The sequence below is a fragment of the Thermobia domestica genome, chromosome 2, assembly GCF_964235325.1.
Source record: "Thermobia domestica chromosome 2, izTheDome1.hap1.1, whole genome shotgun sequence".
Classification (NCBI taxonomy): Eukaryota; Metazoa; Arthropoda; class Insecta; order Zygentoma; family Lepismatidae; genus Thermobia; species Thermobia domestica.
In genome coordinates, this window is record NC_137455.1 from 314,132,676 (window position 1) to 314,148,937 (window position 16,262).

Consider the following 16,262-nt stretch of genomic DNA (forward strand, 5'->3'; position numbering starts at 1 on the left):
ACGTACTCCCGTTTCCTTCCACATTCCCATTCCACCAATTATTCCATCATCATTCACTTGCCTTAATCATACTTCTCCCTTAGCCTAACAGACATAATAGTAGGTCATTAAACTGGAAGATTTCACTTCATTTCATTTTCCTTTAGTCTTCGTTCTGTCATATGTAAAGATCTCCCTTGTGCATAGCATCATGCCATGAGGGCATGTAGGGAGTGTGCCCTCAGTCGTAGATGAATGTGGTGTTGTCGGCACCACGCTTCGGCCGCATACCCCCCTCCCAGGTACGCATTGGATCTGAGGTTGGTAATACCCAGAGCCGCACGGCATCTTATGCACAAAATCAAATATCGTAAAGTAACCAAGAGCAACAGATACCTGACATATGCATTTAGACCAATCCTCTTTAAAATCGGATAATTCATTCGAAAGTTATCGTAGCTTTCACACGCCTACGCCCAAAGTAAGAACAAATACTTCAATTCGGGAAAAATCCCCTTGTGGTATGGCAACCAAAACAATAGGTGTCTGGTGAAAGCAAAAGAGAGCATTTTAAAATGAGTTCCATCAAAATCGGACAATCCGTTCGAAAGTTATCGTCGGATGCCACATGCAAACAGACAGACAGAACGGCCTGTAATAGGGAGCTTCACACCCAAAATTCTCAAGGTTTGTTTCACGACAATCTCAAATACTCGAAGGCATTCGAGCGCCGGAGAGTAAATTTTCGAAACGGAAGTTTGATAAGTCTTCAGCCTTATCGACTTTCCTTACCTCTACCTATATCAGTAGCTATCTCTATACCGAACTTTAAATTAAACCCTCGAAATCATATTAAAATTATTTTTCTGCCTGCCCCGTTATTGGCGCAATCGGCAAAGTGACTATTAGTAGACTAATGGTATCTTGGATTCCAATTCCATTCAGGTGATGCATGTTTTCTCTTTCTCTTTCTCTCTTCTGACAGACTGCTTAAACCTTATACAGATCTGTGGGGAAAAAACTTTTCCTTCACTTCATTGCTAAGGAGAGAAGTTTTAAAATAAACACTCTGCATATATGTAATACATATTATATACAACTATGATAACCTCGAATTCATTGTTTCTTCCGAACACTCCGATAATCCCGAACTTTTCAAAATATTCAAGCGACTCGACAAATGCGATCATATTGATATATTTCTGTATTCGCTGCTTTCAAACAATTCGAGACTCTCGAAGAATTCGAGTGTCTCGAAGTTGTCTAATGTTTCTTACATTTCGAGTGCCTCGAACACTTCGAGAGTCTCGAACATTTTGGGAGTCCCGAACATTTCAGGAGTCTCGAACATTTCGAGAGTCTCGAACATATCGGGAGTCTCGATCATTTCGGGAGTCTCAAACATTTCGGGAGTCTCGAACATTTCGAGAGTCTCGATCATTTCGAGAGTCTCGAACATTTCGGGAGTCTCGAACATTTCGAGAGTCTCGAACATTTCGGGAGTCTCGAAAGTTCGATAATTCGATAAAATTAAAATTCTTTATCGATGAAACGGTTTTGAAATTTTATCGAATTGTTATCGATTACTCGATTATCGGAACAGCCCTAGTCACCCCTGTATAACCATCTTGTAGGACAAAGTGGTTTTATTCTAGTGACACTGCCTATTGCACCTTCAGATTAAATTCAAGTACAGCAACAAAATTTCCTCGTGCTATAACTGATTGAAAAAACAAAACACCTAACTCATAAGCTCATTGCATTGCATTCATGAGCTTCCAAATATTATCCTGAAGGACTATTACACGACTAATGAAGGAGGATAAAAATATTGGGCCTATATTGACAGTATGTTATAACCCAATGATTCTTAACCTTCTTTTAGTCACGGTCCCCTTTGAGACTATGATTGGAGCTTTGAACCTCCTTCCAAGGAATATTGACTTAAATACTGTATAAGTTTTCGTATACTTTATTTTACAGAAACATGATCGTGTCATACATAATAAATTACTACTCTGCCATCTAATACTAATAATATTCAACCAACAATGAAACCTAGAACAACTTGTATATTATCTTCGATTCAATTTGTTACCTTTCATCTTATCTTCACGAACCCCCTGAGACATATCAAGAAGTCCGTTATAATCGTTTCACAGTCTGAATATTATATTCAAAATAAATATTATTATTTATGTTATTCTGTCATTAGTAAGTAAATTAAATTACAATAAAATATTGAACATTTCGTACTTCAAAATATTGGGGGGGGACGCGTCCCCCTCGTTTTCCCCGCCAGAGACGCCCGTGCACTCATATATATATATATATATATATATATATATATATATATATATATATATATATATATATATATATATATATATATATATATATATATATATACATATATATATATAAAACGTTGCTTTGTAGTGAGAATGTTTTAGTGAGCGACAAAGGTTCTCAGTGTTTCTCCCTTACATATTAATATGCAGAAACTGTGTTCTATAGTTATATGGAACTGAATCAAGTGTATTCTTCAATTATTTATGGAAATACTAGCTGACCAGATGTTCGAACACCAGAACGAAGACAACCACATCGCCTTGCCAGTTCGTTATCTAAATGTTCCCACACCTAAGGCATCGCAATGTCTTGTGCGTCGTGGCCAATGGATTAAAAAATAACGCCAATTCTTTTTTTATTCTATTTGCATATACATGGAGGTGAATTAACCTGAGTGCATTTTGGAATAAACTGCCAACATTGACCAGTCAGTTAGTGCAGCTCGTATCTCGAACCTCTGACAATGTTGCCAATTTGGGGGAAAAGTCGCTAAATCTAGGGGATTCACCTTCCAGGAAAGCGACAAAAAATAATTTTTCCGATTGGCGACTTTTTTGGTGATTTTGGAATGACGATTTGGCGACTTACTTACAAATCTAGCGACTTTTGTGCTGCGAACAACTTGTCCTAAAATAAGTACTATTAGCTCGAATCAATTCAGATATATGTTTATTTTCCTTTTGCTTATTTGACTCAGAGTAGATGTTGACGAGCTGGGAAAGTAAATAACATTTATCTCTATATTCTCGCTTTGATTGCTGTTATCTCTTACCTTCTAACGGGAACCAACTCCAGCTTTTAAGGTCCTTTAGTTTACATAGCTTCCGTTTAGAGGCACAAACAATACATTACCGATAGCAAACAGATTATCTGTAGAAACATAAGTAGAAGTGAAGTAAGATTCTTTCTAGACATTTAATTTTGGCTCATTTTTTAAACTTATCTTTGATTTCGTTGAAGCAAAATTCATCATAAAGTTAAAAATATATAAAAAGGAAATTATTCTTAGTTATATATGAGACTTCCATATACGTTCTTGTAGCGTAGATAGTACTATGGCTTGAATTGATCAAATACATTACACACACACAGACTTTTTATCTATCTATCTATCTATCTATCTATCTATCTATCTATCTATCTATCTATCTATCTATCTATCTATCTATCTATCTATCTATCTATCTATCTATCTATCTATCTATCTATCTATCTATCTATCTATCTATCTATCTATCCCCCCTTCCACCCCCTCCTCCAAGCTGCGGGGCTGAATTTGAATTTAAACAATATCGGAAGTATCACTGTTCGTCTCAATGATTCCGAAAATTATAGATTCGACATTAATATAGGTCATTTTCGATTATTTTAAAATGTCTCCCCCCTCCCGTATGTGGCACTGTCAAAGTGATATGACAAGAAATATGTCAGGTCCGAACCTCATCCATGTTGAAAATTTGATCGAGATCGGTCGGGTGGTTTAAGAGATTGAGTCACAAACGTAGTCAGTTAGTCTCTTTCAATTTTATAATAGATTTTAATTGTTGATACTTGGATGCATGACCATGGTAGTCTGCAATAAATGCCCCAAAGCCGTTTATTGACAAGACATCAATTTAAAAGTACAATGGGGTGAATGGAGTAATATATTTTATATGTTTATGTTGATCATTAAGAGGAAGATACAAAATATTTGGGGTCATCTGATTGGTTGTGACGATGAACGAATATTGTAAAAAATCATGACACAAGTCAATGACAAGTGATACCCCTTTTGTAGCAATTGATAAATTCCCGTCACTACATGAAATGTATGATATTATCTTGCATTATACGCACTAGCGGATCCAGAAGGATCGTTTGGAGGGGGCGGTTCGCTTCCTGGAAGATGAGCGTAGCTACAAGGTAAACAGAATTTTAATTTGCAAAAATGGGGCACATATGAATCCGGGTTGGAGGGAGGGTGTAAACTTGATTCCCAGATATTTTGAGACCCGATTTTTTTTAAATGAAAGTATATTCTTTCTGTAGATTTAAATTAAATACGCACTACCGTTTCGGAGGCGTGGCGGTGTCATGATTCACTTTCACATAGTCACCGCGATATATCAGATGCGCTGTCTTACGCAGTACTTACACAACAGAAAGTAATATTTTGACGATTGCATTCATCTGTTATCTGTCACGAAGCCTCTCTCTCCTTGCTACTCTGTGTAAGTAAATATAGTTTCCTTTTGTTGCACTAAAGTGATCGCAGGAAAACATGAAGCTTGAACTAAATTTATCAATTTCACTATCCAATAGAATACAAGGGTATGTTCCGGTCGTCGACCCCTATCCATGACATTTCTTTTTCCAGTATCTGTCTGAGAGGGACATTATCTTTGATCTATGGCGCTATGCGAAGAACATTTTTTGAGGGCAAAATGTTGTTCGATTTCCGTTACATTTCGTTTCTGCGAAACTCAATATTTCACCATGATTTCAGTTTATCAACATTGTTGACATTTTCTTAAATGTGCGTTTAGATTGCAGCGACATAAATCGTACCAAAATTTTCTGATGTATCAAAGGTGAAGAAAACATTTCTATGATTGGTACAGAACCCAGAATTCATGAGTCGTTGGGAGTCACTGATAAACTTTGATGTTATGTGTCCATGGAATTGTAAATTCCTCAAGAAAAGCTTCCAAATGTACTCAACTGATGCATTTAAAGGTGAATGTATCAGGAATTCAATTTCTGATACATGCAGAAATTTTTCACTTAGACAGTAGAGAGCGAGAAGACAAATATAGGACACTATTACAAAAGTGTAGTCCTCTATGCATTTTGGTTTGTTGCTTCAGCTTAACGTTCCATGGTAATGGCATGATGGCTAAAAGAGACGTGCACTTATTGATTATAGTGAAAACCGAACACCTTTTTATTAAAATGTACCCCCACCGGGAATCGAACCCGGAACAATAAGCATTGTATAGGGATTTTGTCCGAATACCCGCTTTTGCACTGGCATAATTGAGTATGTAAAGAAAAAAAGCATTAGACCAAACTAGGAACAGGGGGTTGGAAATTTCTTAAAAGCAGCATTTATAAACGTAGTATAATTATAGTTATGCTTACAACAACAATAAAATTATATTACAATAGTCTTAGGCAAGGTGGGACTTCGCCCCCAGATCCCCAATTTGTTCGGAATAGGGCCTGGTACAATATAGCAATTATGTGCTACTGTGGCACAATGCTTCACGTTCTTCCTTCTGTGTCTTTCATATAGAATTGGATTGAGCTAAAACTCTGTCACGAAATTCAAACATCTTGTAAGGCATTTTAGTGAACCTCCCCCCCCTTCCACATCTTTTTCTTCCCTTCTACGTTAAGTTGTTAAAAACGCTCAAATACATGTTTAATTATTTTAAATGAATAATCAAACTAGCAACTTTCATGTCTCTAACCGTAAGGGATCCCGAAAAATGGGCATCTTATAATAATAATAATAATGATAATAATAATAATAATAATAATAATAATAATAATAATAATAATAATAATAATAATAATAATAATAATAATTTACATCTCCTTTTCTTCTCTCGTAGGTAAAATATCAAATACGCTGAAATACGTATTGAATTACTTTAAGCGAGAAGTCAATAAACCAAATTCTATGTTTCTAACCTTCAAAGATTCTTACATATGGATATCTTATTATAATAATTGCAATCCCTGTCCCTTTTCCTTTCCACCTCTTTTTCTCCATTTTACTAAAGTATCAAAAAACGTTAAAACGCGTGTCAGATTATTTTAAATGAGGAATCCAAATACCAAATTTCAAGTCTTACGTTACAAATCTTATCTAGTCCAAATTTGAAGTTTCTAGCTTAAGCGGTTTGGCCTGTGCGAACATCAGGACTTCGCTTTTTTATATATGATTACAGTAACAGTTTGTGTTATTTTCCAAGAAAAGATGAAATGCCATTAAAATTCACAATTAATCCCTGGTCCCTTCCTAATGTTTCCGTGTTGAACCCCAAAAGTCACAGTTCTCTTTGTTGATGAAACAGCCAGCGGACGTACCTTTGATCTTTGATGCATGAGGTTCTGTAGTTTGATTCCCGGTAAATGAACATTGAACGCAGTGGTTCAGTAATACATATCAATCAATCAATCAACCGAAAAGGCTCATCTCAGATTCAGCGAGCTTTTTCTCTAGGACACAATTTTAAAATATACATTTTTAGTTCAAAGAGTGAGCCGGCTTTCCCTCCTTCCTACAGCTGTTCGTCTAATAAATGAATTACTGTATATTCTCGCTCCTTTGGGGCTCATGGTGACCGCTTGAAGGAACTAGGGACAGAAGTATTAATAACCCACATGTGTCTGTATTAAGTACCATTAAGTACCACACATTTTGATTAGACTCTGCGAGGCTTGTCATACAAATTGGATCGGTCGGGAAAAGACAATAATTGTATTTCCCAACGATAAATGCTGGAAGTAAAAGATCTTTGGGGGGGGGCGGTCGCCCCCTTCGCCCCCCACGTGAATCCGCCAGTGATTATACGTGCCTTTACATTATCTCTTCCTCCCCCCCCGAAAAAAAATGAAAATGAAACTTTTACTTTACCATTTTAGTTTAGAGATGCTCTTTAGGTTAAGGGAGATGGATAATTAATAAAAGTGAATTATTGCGAGAAAAGCTGTTTGTGTTCTTCCATCTGAAATCGAATCCGAGACCCATGTGCATCAAAACCACATGCGCTAACCAGTAGGTCAGCAGGAACACTCCATAAAAATGTTCAAAACTGGAAATGCCGGTTTTCCCCAGAAAGTAAGTTAAATGAAATCATTAAGTTTTACGTTCCACGTTTATGCCGGCTAGGCTAAAGAAGACGGTGAAGATGGGATATGAATGAAATAGTGGAATGACGAAAGTGGGAAGAAACAGAAGAACCCCTAGAAAACCCACGCACACGGTGTTGTAACTTAAAATCATTCTCATAATATTAAAAAAAAAAAGTTGTACGGGAGCTCTGTGTAGTCGACTCGAAAAGGGTGAGAGAACTGAAATGTTTATTCCCATAATGTATAGTGTGTTTGATTAAATGAACTCAGAAATGTCACTTGAGGGCTTTCAGAGAGGAACTAAATAACATTATTTTGAAAAACTTTTATAGCGTTCCCTAACATTTTATGCTCAGAAGAAACTTTAGAATCTTTGTAAGTGACAAAAAGGAACACACCTAAACGACTTCAAGTTCACGCTACATGAACCTTCTTACTTCAAAATTTAACCAGGGTCCTGTCTAATGACACATCGATCTTATTCACGGTATTAGTTGTGACGAATATCATTCATCAATTCACTTTTTACAACTGCATTTTTCAAAGTACTTCTTGGATTTCAACGATATAATCAAATATGTTAATATCGTAATAGAAGAAAGCTAAATACCAATTATGTATGAACTTCCAGTGCTTTGAAATTGGAGTTCAGAATATCAAGAGTGGTTATATTTTTCAAGCCTAGCAAACTACCAGGGAAATTAAATCAATATTGTCTATAAGGTCGGGAAGAAAAATGATGTTCTATCATAACGAATGAAAATCGTCATAATCTAATCGCAGACAGAAGTTTAGTGTTCCTCGCTGCTTCGTTCGGACGTAACCTACGCTAGCACAGCTATGCGATGGCTAGGGCAGTTATAATTACTTTTTGCTGTGTCTGTGTGTGTGTGTGTGTGTTTTGTTGCTGTACTTAGAATTTTGCGAAGACTGGTATGGAACGACCCTCCCATGGACTTCGTTATATACATCATGATATTACGTCAACGAAACAGCAAAATTTGCGTTTTACTGTACAATAATCTCTATAGCATTTTGAAATTCCTTGTTTTAGCCTTTTGTTTGCGTTTTGGACCCGGAAAATTTGCATGACTGGTAGGAATGAAGCCTTGTTGTCCAGTGACTTTTTTTGTGTTGCATGTTGGAGAATAAAGTGGAATGTACTTGAGTGACCTGGTAACACTACTATATACTTCGCAGAAAGAAATAGTGTGGTTTGACAGTTCGTTTTGTAATATATTTTTATTTTATAAAAATGGTTGTTGCAGCGGAAATGGATGATACTGTGCGAGAGGAAGACAATTCGGAAAATATTGGGTTGGGATGTGCTCATGAACTGTTTGCTGAACTCGATGAAGTTCTTAATTTAATTGAAAATTTAAGAACCATTTACACAAATGTTTCTCCTGTGGAGCGTGCATATGAAAGGTTTTTATTTATTTTAAACCAGTATCAGGAACAGCCGCATTTACTTGACCCGCATCTTGATATAATGTTAGAGAAAATGATCACTATTGCTAGAGATAAAAGCGCAGAGATGGATCTGAAGCATTGTTGTTTTAGTTATATATATGTTCTGACGAAAGTGAGAGGATACAAGATTGTGGTCAGGCATTTGCCGCATGAGGTAAGCTTGATACAGGCTTTAGTATTAGATGACATTAAATATGAAGTAATTAATGCGTAATTCTTTGATTTGGGTAGAAAATAAGATCAAAGTTACCTTGTCTGGTGTCACACTTTCCGAATGAACGAAAACTAATTTCGGCTATAAATAAAATTTTTGGGTGTTACACTTTACTGGGCTTTACGTAGGTGGTAGGTAATAAAGTTCATTATTTTGACTTTCTATTTAAACTGGAGCTTTTCCCCAGTTGCAAGTATTCAATCAGCTCTACAATTGAATTACTATGCTGGGTCAGCACTTGACAATTGAATATCCCATACAATTTTGGGTTTGGGAGATCAGAATTTTTTGGTTAAAATTCGTAGTTCCTCGCTGTTTTTTCGGCATTTTTTGATGATTTAATTTAGGTTAGATTAGCCGTAACCTACAAAGAATCCCACGATACTTGGAATCACAATTACAAGCAGTTTCACTTCTGTATTCTTAGACTATGATGTTTACCTTCCTTTTCTGTCAAGTGGAAGTAGTTCCTGCAACAATTACCTTTAGATAATAAATACCGTTCCGTAACGTAAACTGATTTCCGTGGAGTTTTACTATACGGATCCATAATATAAGTAGTAGTAGAAGTAGGGGGTGGGAACGGGTTAGAAGCCCCGCAGGGGTTCATTGGGTTCTGTTCTCAACATAAAATGGGCAAATTAAAGACCCCCCACATATTCCCGTACATTTTACAATCTATGGATCCGTATAGTAAAACTCACCCTCATTTTGTTTAAACTTCATAATGCCCGCTCCAGCTGGTATACTGACGCAGAAACGAGAAATTATTCTGTATTCTTTTTATGAAAATGGGTAAAAACTTCCCTGATCTTAGGCTAATCCGTTCTTACTCTTGCCCTACTTATCCCTATCTTACTCAATTCTGTTATACCCTTTTAAAGCAGTACTACTTATTGATATGCAGCAGGAGCGTATATTGTAAAGTTTATCCCTCATTTCTCCTGTAAACATTACCTTACCTAATTTTGGCCTCCCAAATCTAGTGATGTACCGGTAAGAGTGCACTTTGTGCAGAACATTCATAGGAACCGATTCCTCGAAGCTGTCAAAGATTAGTTCCTAAAAAGATTCCATCAATTGGAGCAATCGAAAAGTAAATTCTAGACAAGTTTTGGAGACCACCTAATGAGAAATTGTAATCCAAGTCGCAGCAGTAATGCACCCACATAATTCAAACTTAATACAGTGAGGTACAACAGCGAAAACTAGGTTGTGATTGATAACCAAATGATCTACCACACTCATTAAGATATTTACTCTTTAATTGCTACGAATAATGGAAAAATCCTTGGGAACTGATGCTTAACTAATATGAGAAATCAATTCGGGTGAAACGGTGACTATCAATTTGAGATATAAATGGTGTGGTGGTGGGGGGATGCCGCCCCCCAAACCCCCTGCCCAAAAGTCAGTAAAGAAAAATCCAAACCAACAAATAAATAATAAATGATTACTGTAAATCTAACGCAAGAAGGAAAAAAAAAACTGCAAATATAATAATAATAATAAAATAAAATGAAGAACACTCAACACTCACGATATAAATCAATGCAGTATGACGAAGAAACATCTCACTATTAGAAAAAGCAGCAAACCTTCTCTTCCATAAATAATGAGCGAAATCACTTCGGTGCAATCGACCAACATTGATTTTGCGTCTGCCGAACAAACTCTCGTCCACCTCAACTGTTAGTCCAGGAGCTCCAATAACGTCACTAGTAGTTGAACGATTGTTTCAAGTCACACCTCTCTGCAGAAACACAACCAATCCGAAACAGTGTGCCTACTGAGTTTCGAAGAAATTCCAGAACACAGGTTGATAATAAAATCAATTAGTAACGTAAAAAAAAAAAAAAAAAAAAAAAAAAAAAAAAAAAAAAAAAAAATCAAAGAAGCTCCTTTTTTTCACAGAAATACTTCATAAAAGCCGAACACTTCCTGTTATGACATAATAACGAAAGAAATAAGTGTCAACTACTAACAAATTTTTGGACAATATCAGAAGAACAAGGCGACATCGAAACTACTCTTGACTTGACACTTTTGACCTATGCAACATGGATGTTCAACTTGTAACATTCAAACATAGAGCATGATCAGTCAAGTATACGCAACGCCCAATCAGCAACACAACCAGCCAACACAGCACAGGATACAGTATTAGTGCCACCAACCGCTAAAACTCCAGAACAATAATATCAGCAGAAGGAGCAAAAACACCGATTCCGTACCTGTTACAAATAACAGTGATTCTGTTCCTCCAATACCAGATCCAGTGACAAAATCACTTGTCCTGCACAAAGTGCACTCTTAACCGATGTACCGATATGTCGGGATCGGTGATATCGACCACTTTTGGGAGTATTGATATTGGCAAATGGTCACCGATACATTTTTCGAACTATTTTCAATTTGTTTAATATTAACAGTGACACTTATATTTCATCGGTTTCTTTTAGACTTAGAGTTGATCTAAATTATTATCAATTGTACAGTCGATTTCTTTATGCATGTGTAAGCCTTTGATTTGCACTAGTACCAGGGTTTGCCCAAGTGGGCCCAGCCCGAAAAAACCCACCGGGTTTTTTCGGGTTGGACCCACCTGAAAAAACCCACCTTAAAACCCACCTGGGTTTTTGAGCTTTTTGTTAATATATTATTGATACAACCAAGGTGATCATATTGAAAGCGATTTTTATCAGATTTTGGACTTTCCCTGGGCGAATTGAATGCTTTCACGTTAAGGTATACAACAACATTCAACAGAAGACCTTTATAAAGTTCTGAATGCACTGAATGAATTAAAAAAACCTTATCTTAGCTTGAGATAATTAAGTAACAAATTAATGTATGGATTATGCTTATAGCCTATTTGAAGGGAAAAAATGCAATTTTATACTTTAGAAAATACTTTCCGTGAATAGTGTGCTCGCCAACTCGGCGACGCCGAGGGACGGTGTCCCTCATACGTTTGACGCGTTTAAAGCCATAGATGCCGGTACTACCAGTAAACATGTAGTGCCTTAGTAAAACTATTAGTATTATTTCTTACCTTTGATGGTAACACAAGTATTCTTCAGTAAAATTTAGTTTTCCAAAAACAACAGTTTAGTGCAGCTATTTGTAGGTACTCTTCAAATAAGCATTCTGCAGAATCAACACCAACAAAAGCGTAAAAATTCGTCAAATGTAAAAAAACTCGATGCTCAGAGTTCCGAACTACGTACCGTTTACTATTTCAAGTGCTGAATTCGAACTTTTACTAGTGGAAGTTTCGATGTACAGTAAAGGGAGCTGTATTTTCGAGGGAGGAGGGAAAAAAAACATGTCCCGAAAGAAGTTCTCGGGAAATTCCCCCAGTTGAACGCACAAAGCATTGGAACTGAATACTTCAACAATAAAACTATTTATTTTATGCTGGAAGATATTTAACTTCATTTAAGACATTCTGAAACATCCTAACTATATATAAAACTACATGAGCTGACATAAATTATTGAGCACTTCCTGTAGGGCTACAATGATTAAATTTGGCATGATGGTAGCTTTCTGGAACTAACCGACAGAAAAGTTGCCAAAAATGAATATTTTAAATTTCTATGGGGTCTAAAGAGGGGATGAAAAATTTCCCCATGTTATTTAAATGGACCTTTTTTGGACCTATAATCTCATGTTTTAGGTACTTAGAATTAGAATAAAAACTTGAAATTCGGTATGGTTGTATGTTTTCGTTAGCGTTACGAAGTGAATCATCAGAAATAAAAATTTCCGAGCGTAGAGTAGTTTTATGGAGAACTGAAAAACCTTTCCCATGTTATTTATATGGGACGTCTTCTACACCCCAAAATTTTTAGGCACTTCCGGTAGGATTAGAAAGATGAAATTCTGGCATGACTGTAGGCTTCCACGACTAACCGACAGGAAAATTGCCAAAAGTGAATATTTTTAATTTTGAGGGGTCTAAAGATTGGATGAAGAATTTCCCCATATTAATTAAATGGGCCTTTTTTAAAATTTATAATCTCATGTTTTAGGTACTTAGAATTGGAATAAAATCTTGAAATTCGGTATGGTTGTATGTTTTCGTAAGCGTTACCTAATTGAAACATCAGAAATAAAAAATCCCAACCGTAGAGTGGTTTTATGGGGAACTGAAAAATCTTTCCCATGTTATTTATATGGGACGCCTTCTACACCCCAAAATGTTTAGGTCCTTCCAGCATGATTAGAATGATGAAATATGGCATGATTATAGCATTCCAGGACTAACCGACAGGAAAATAGCCAAAAGTGAATATTTTAAATATTTTTAGGGGTCTAAAGGGTGATGAAGAAATTCCCTTGTTATTTAAATGGGCGTTTTCTTGGGATACAAAATCTTATCTTTTAAATAGTTGAAATAGGAAAAAAAAATGATAGAATTGTGGGTTTAAGAGATGCGAGGCCGTAGGCCGAGCGAAGACAATGTGTGGGGGGGGGGCGATGCCCCCGGGTGGGCAGATTCAGGATGATGCAAAGGGCAATGGATAAGAAATGTGGGGCCGTAGGCCGAGGAAACTCGGGGATCTGGGGGCAGAGCCCCCAGCTAGCCAAAAGCTAGTTTATTTTATAAAATATGAATTATATCTTTCTTAATGGTCTTAAATTAATTTTCTGGAAAGATCCCTCTTGCAACAAGTGCTCGGGAAATTCCCGTAATTGAACACACAGAGTATCGAAAGTGAACTTCAACAATAAAAACCATTTATTTTACGCTGTTAAATTAATATATTTGGTGTTCATATTTGGCAAACGTCACTGAGGCTTCTGGGATGATTCAATCTGCATTTGTTCGTTCGCCTGCTTGTACCACACATACTAAAGGGAATCACTTCCGGTCTTTTAAGTGTAAATTTTCAGAGTACAAGCACGAGACACTAAATTTCCTGTATAGATTTTGGCGGCATACCAACGTAAAATTTCAAAATGGTGACAATTTATTTTTTTCAAAATAGCGGGTATGCACGCTACAAAGCGCAATTTTCAGTCTTTTAAGTCGAAATTTTTTAGAGTAGAAGCACGAGATACTCTAAATTAGCTGTATATATTTTGGCGATCATCCAACGTAAAATTTCAAAATGGCGGCCATTTTTTCAAAATAGCAGTGATTAGAAAATTGTTGCAAGTTGTGACAATGATTATCTTGAAATATAAATCACATTTTAACACTTTTACCCCAGAGACATTGAAATATTTTGATAAAACCCAATTAAACCCGAAAAAACCCAATAAAACCCGAAAATACCCGAAAAAACCCATATGGGTCCGGGTGGGTTGGGCTTTTTCAGAAAAACCCGGGTTTTTTCAAACCCTGACTAGTACTCAACTGATATTTTTAGTCCTTCGATTCCAAAATAGTGGTGAAGAAAAGCCAAAGGATCTCAGTCAGGATCTTGGACGCCCGAAGAAAATTTTCTAGATGGGGGGAGGGGGGGAAGGCATTCCATGGTTGCTATATTACGTCTGGTATTTACGTCAGCAACAGTTTTAAGTTTCTGAACAGTAATGAAGGAAAAGATTGAATGAAATTTCAACTTAGAATGATTTAGCTAAAGTTTTAATCTTACAAGGGAAGCTATTGAAATCCTCAATAAGTATCGTATTGAAACGTGCACAAGTGGAAGGACATGTTGAAAGATGAAAACATGCTTACTCCGACGATTCGCAACGTCATCGAACAGGAAATATAATGATTTTCCTCCATAGCCCCTGTAAGTTATGTACTCTGGTTATACATATCCCATGCCTTGGATGGGATATGAATTTGATATACTGGAACTTGATTTCTCACGAAGACAAATGTTGCAGACCCAAGATGTTAGTCAATGTTGATTGTGATCTGTAGTACGTTATTGATGCGAATCGATATCAAATGGAACACGATACGCGATCGTAAGTTTCAAACGAACACGTTTACCTGGTGGAGAAAACGGGCACGCTGAAACCACAACGTAAAATTGGTTTTCTATTATTATTATTATTATTATTATTATTATTAATAATAATATTAATAATAATAATAATATTATTATTATTAATAATATTATTATTATTATATTATATTATATTATGAGTAGTAGTATGATGAGTAATAATAATAATGATGAGAAGAGGAAGAAGACATCAAAGGTGTTATTGGGCCCGTTCAGTAACGAAGGACTTCGGCCCGCCTTGATTGTTCTCTAGCACTGCTACGAAGAGTGTAACATCCACAAACAACCACACTATAGCCAGGATTCGAAGCCGGGACCTTGAAATCTCTAGCTTGACTCACTCCTCAACTCACACGATCACCACCTCGGAAAGAAGACGAAGACAACAATAATAATAAAGCTAGTGAAAGACATTGAGGTTTCTAGCAAAATGCAAGTGGTTGTATTTCGAGAGGTCATGTCCGGTCGGAAGTGGCCACATCGTGATCAAAATATATTCGTTGTTGTCTTCGTCCGATCAGGATTCCACATATGGAATCAATTTTCCGATCTCACGTCCAGGTTCGGAGATCAACAGGGGAATACATGTTGACCCTTTATAGTTGGAAGTGACATTAAGTTGGATCAACCTATATATAATCTTACTCCTTATGGGCTGAGGACACCGAATATGTGAATCCGGCTGCCTGTGACCACTTCCGATCCAAGATTTCCAACCGGGAGTGACATCAACGTGCATATATTCGTACTTATAATGCCCTGTCAACTCAAAATATATGATTTGGCCAGCTCTTCGACCTCTTTCTGCCGTTCAGAAATCACTTCCGGTTATATCCGACGAAGTTGTAGATAGCTCTCCGGGCCTGCTTGCATTTTGCTGGAAACTCCAATGTTATCCAGTAGTTTATTATTGTTATTGTTATTATTATTATTATTATTATTATTATTATTATTATTATGTCGTCTTCTTGCCGACCTGATGATCGTGTGGGTTGAGGAGTCAAGAAAGCGATTTCAAGGTCCCAGCTGTAGTGTGGTTGTTATACTCTTCGTTACAATCAAGATGGGCCGAACTCCTTCGTTACTGAACGGGCCCAACAATACCTTTGTTGTCTTCTTCCTCTTATTATTATTATTATTAAGAAGAAAAAGAACAATACTACTACTTCTTGTTGTTGTTAACAACAATTTACGATCGCGGATCGTGTTCTGTTTGACATCGATTCGCATCAATAACGTACCAGAGATCACAATCAACATTGACTGTTATCATCTTGAGTTTGCAACATTTGTCTTCGTGCGAAAACAAGTTCCAATGTATCAGATTCATATCCCATCCAAGGCATGTATGACCAGAGTTCACAACTTACAGGGGCTATGGGGGAAAATCATTATATTTCCTGTTCGGTGGCGTTGCGAATCAT

The 16,262-nt window shown here is 36.6% G+C and overlaps 1 protein-coding gene across 2 annotated transcripts in view; it reads left to right on the forward strand.

Moving 5' to 3' along the window:
- The first annotated feature begins 8,345 nt into the window (after positions 1-8,345).
- The window catches only part of Tbcd (tubulin folding cofactor D), a 97,209-nt gene continuing 89,292 nt past the window's right edge, over positions 8,346-16,262 (forward strand). For both annotated transcript variants that reach the window (XM_081748995.1, XM_081748996.1), the window contains exon 1: positions 8,346-8,803. In XM_081748995.1, coding sequence (XP_081605121.1) covers positions 8,432-8,803 — 372 coding nt within the window. In that variant the 5' untranslated portion in view covers positions 8,346-8,431. The remainder of the gene's footprint in view (positions 8,804-16,262) is intronic.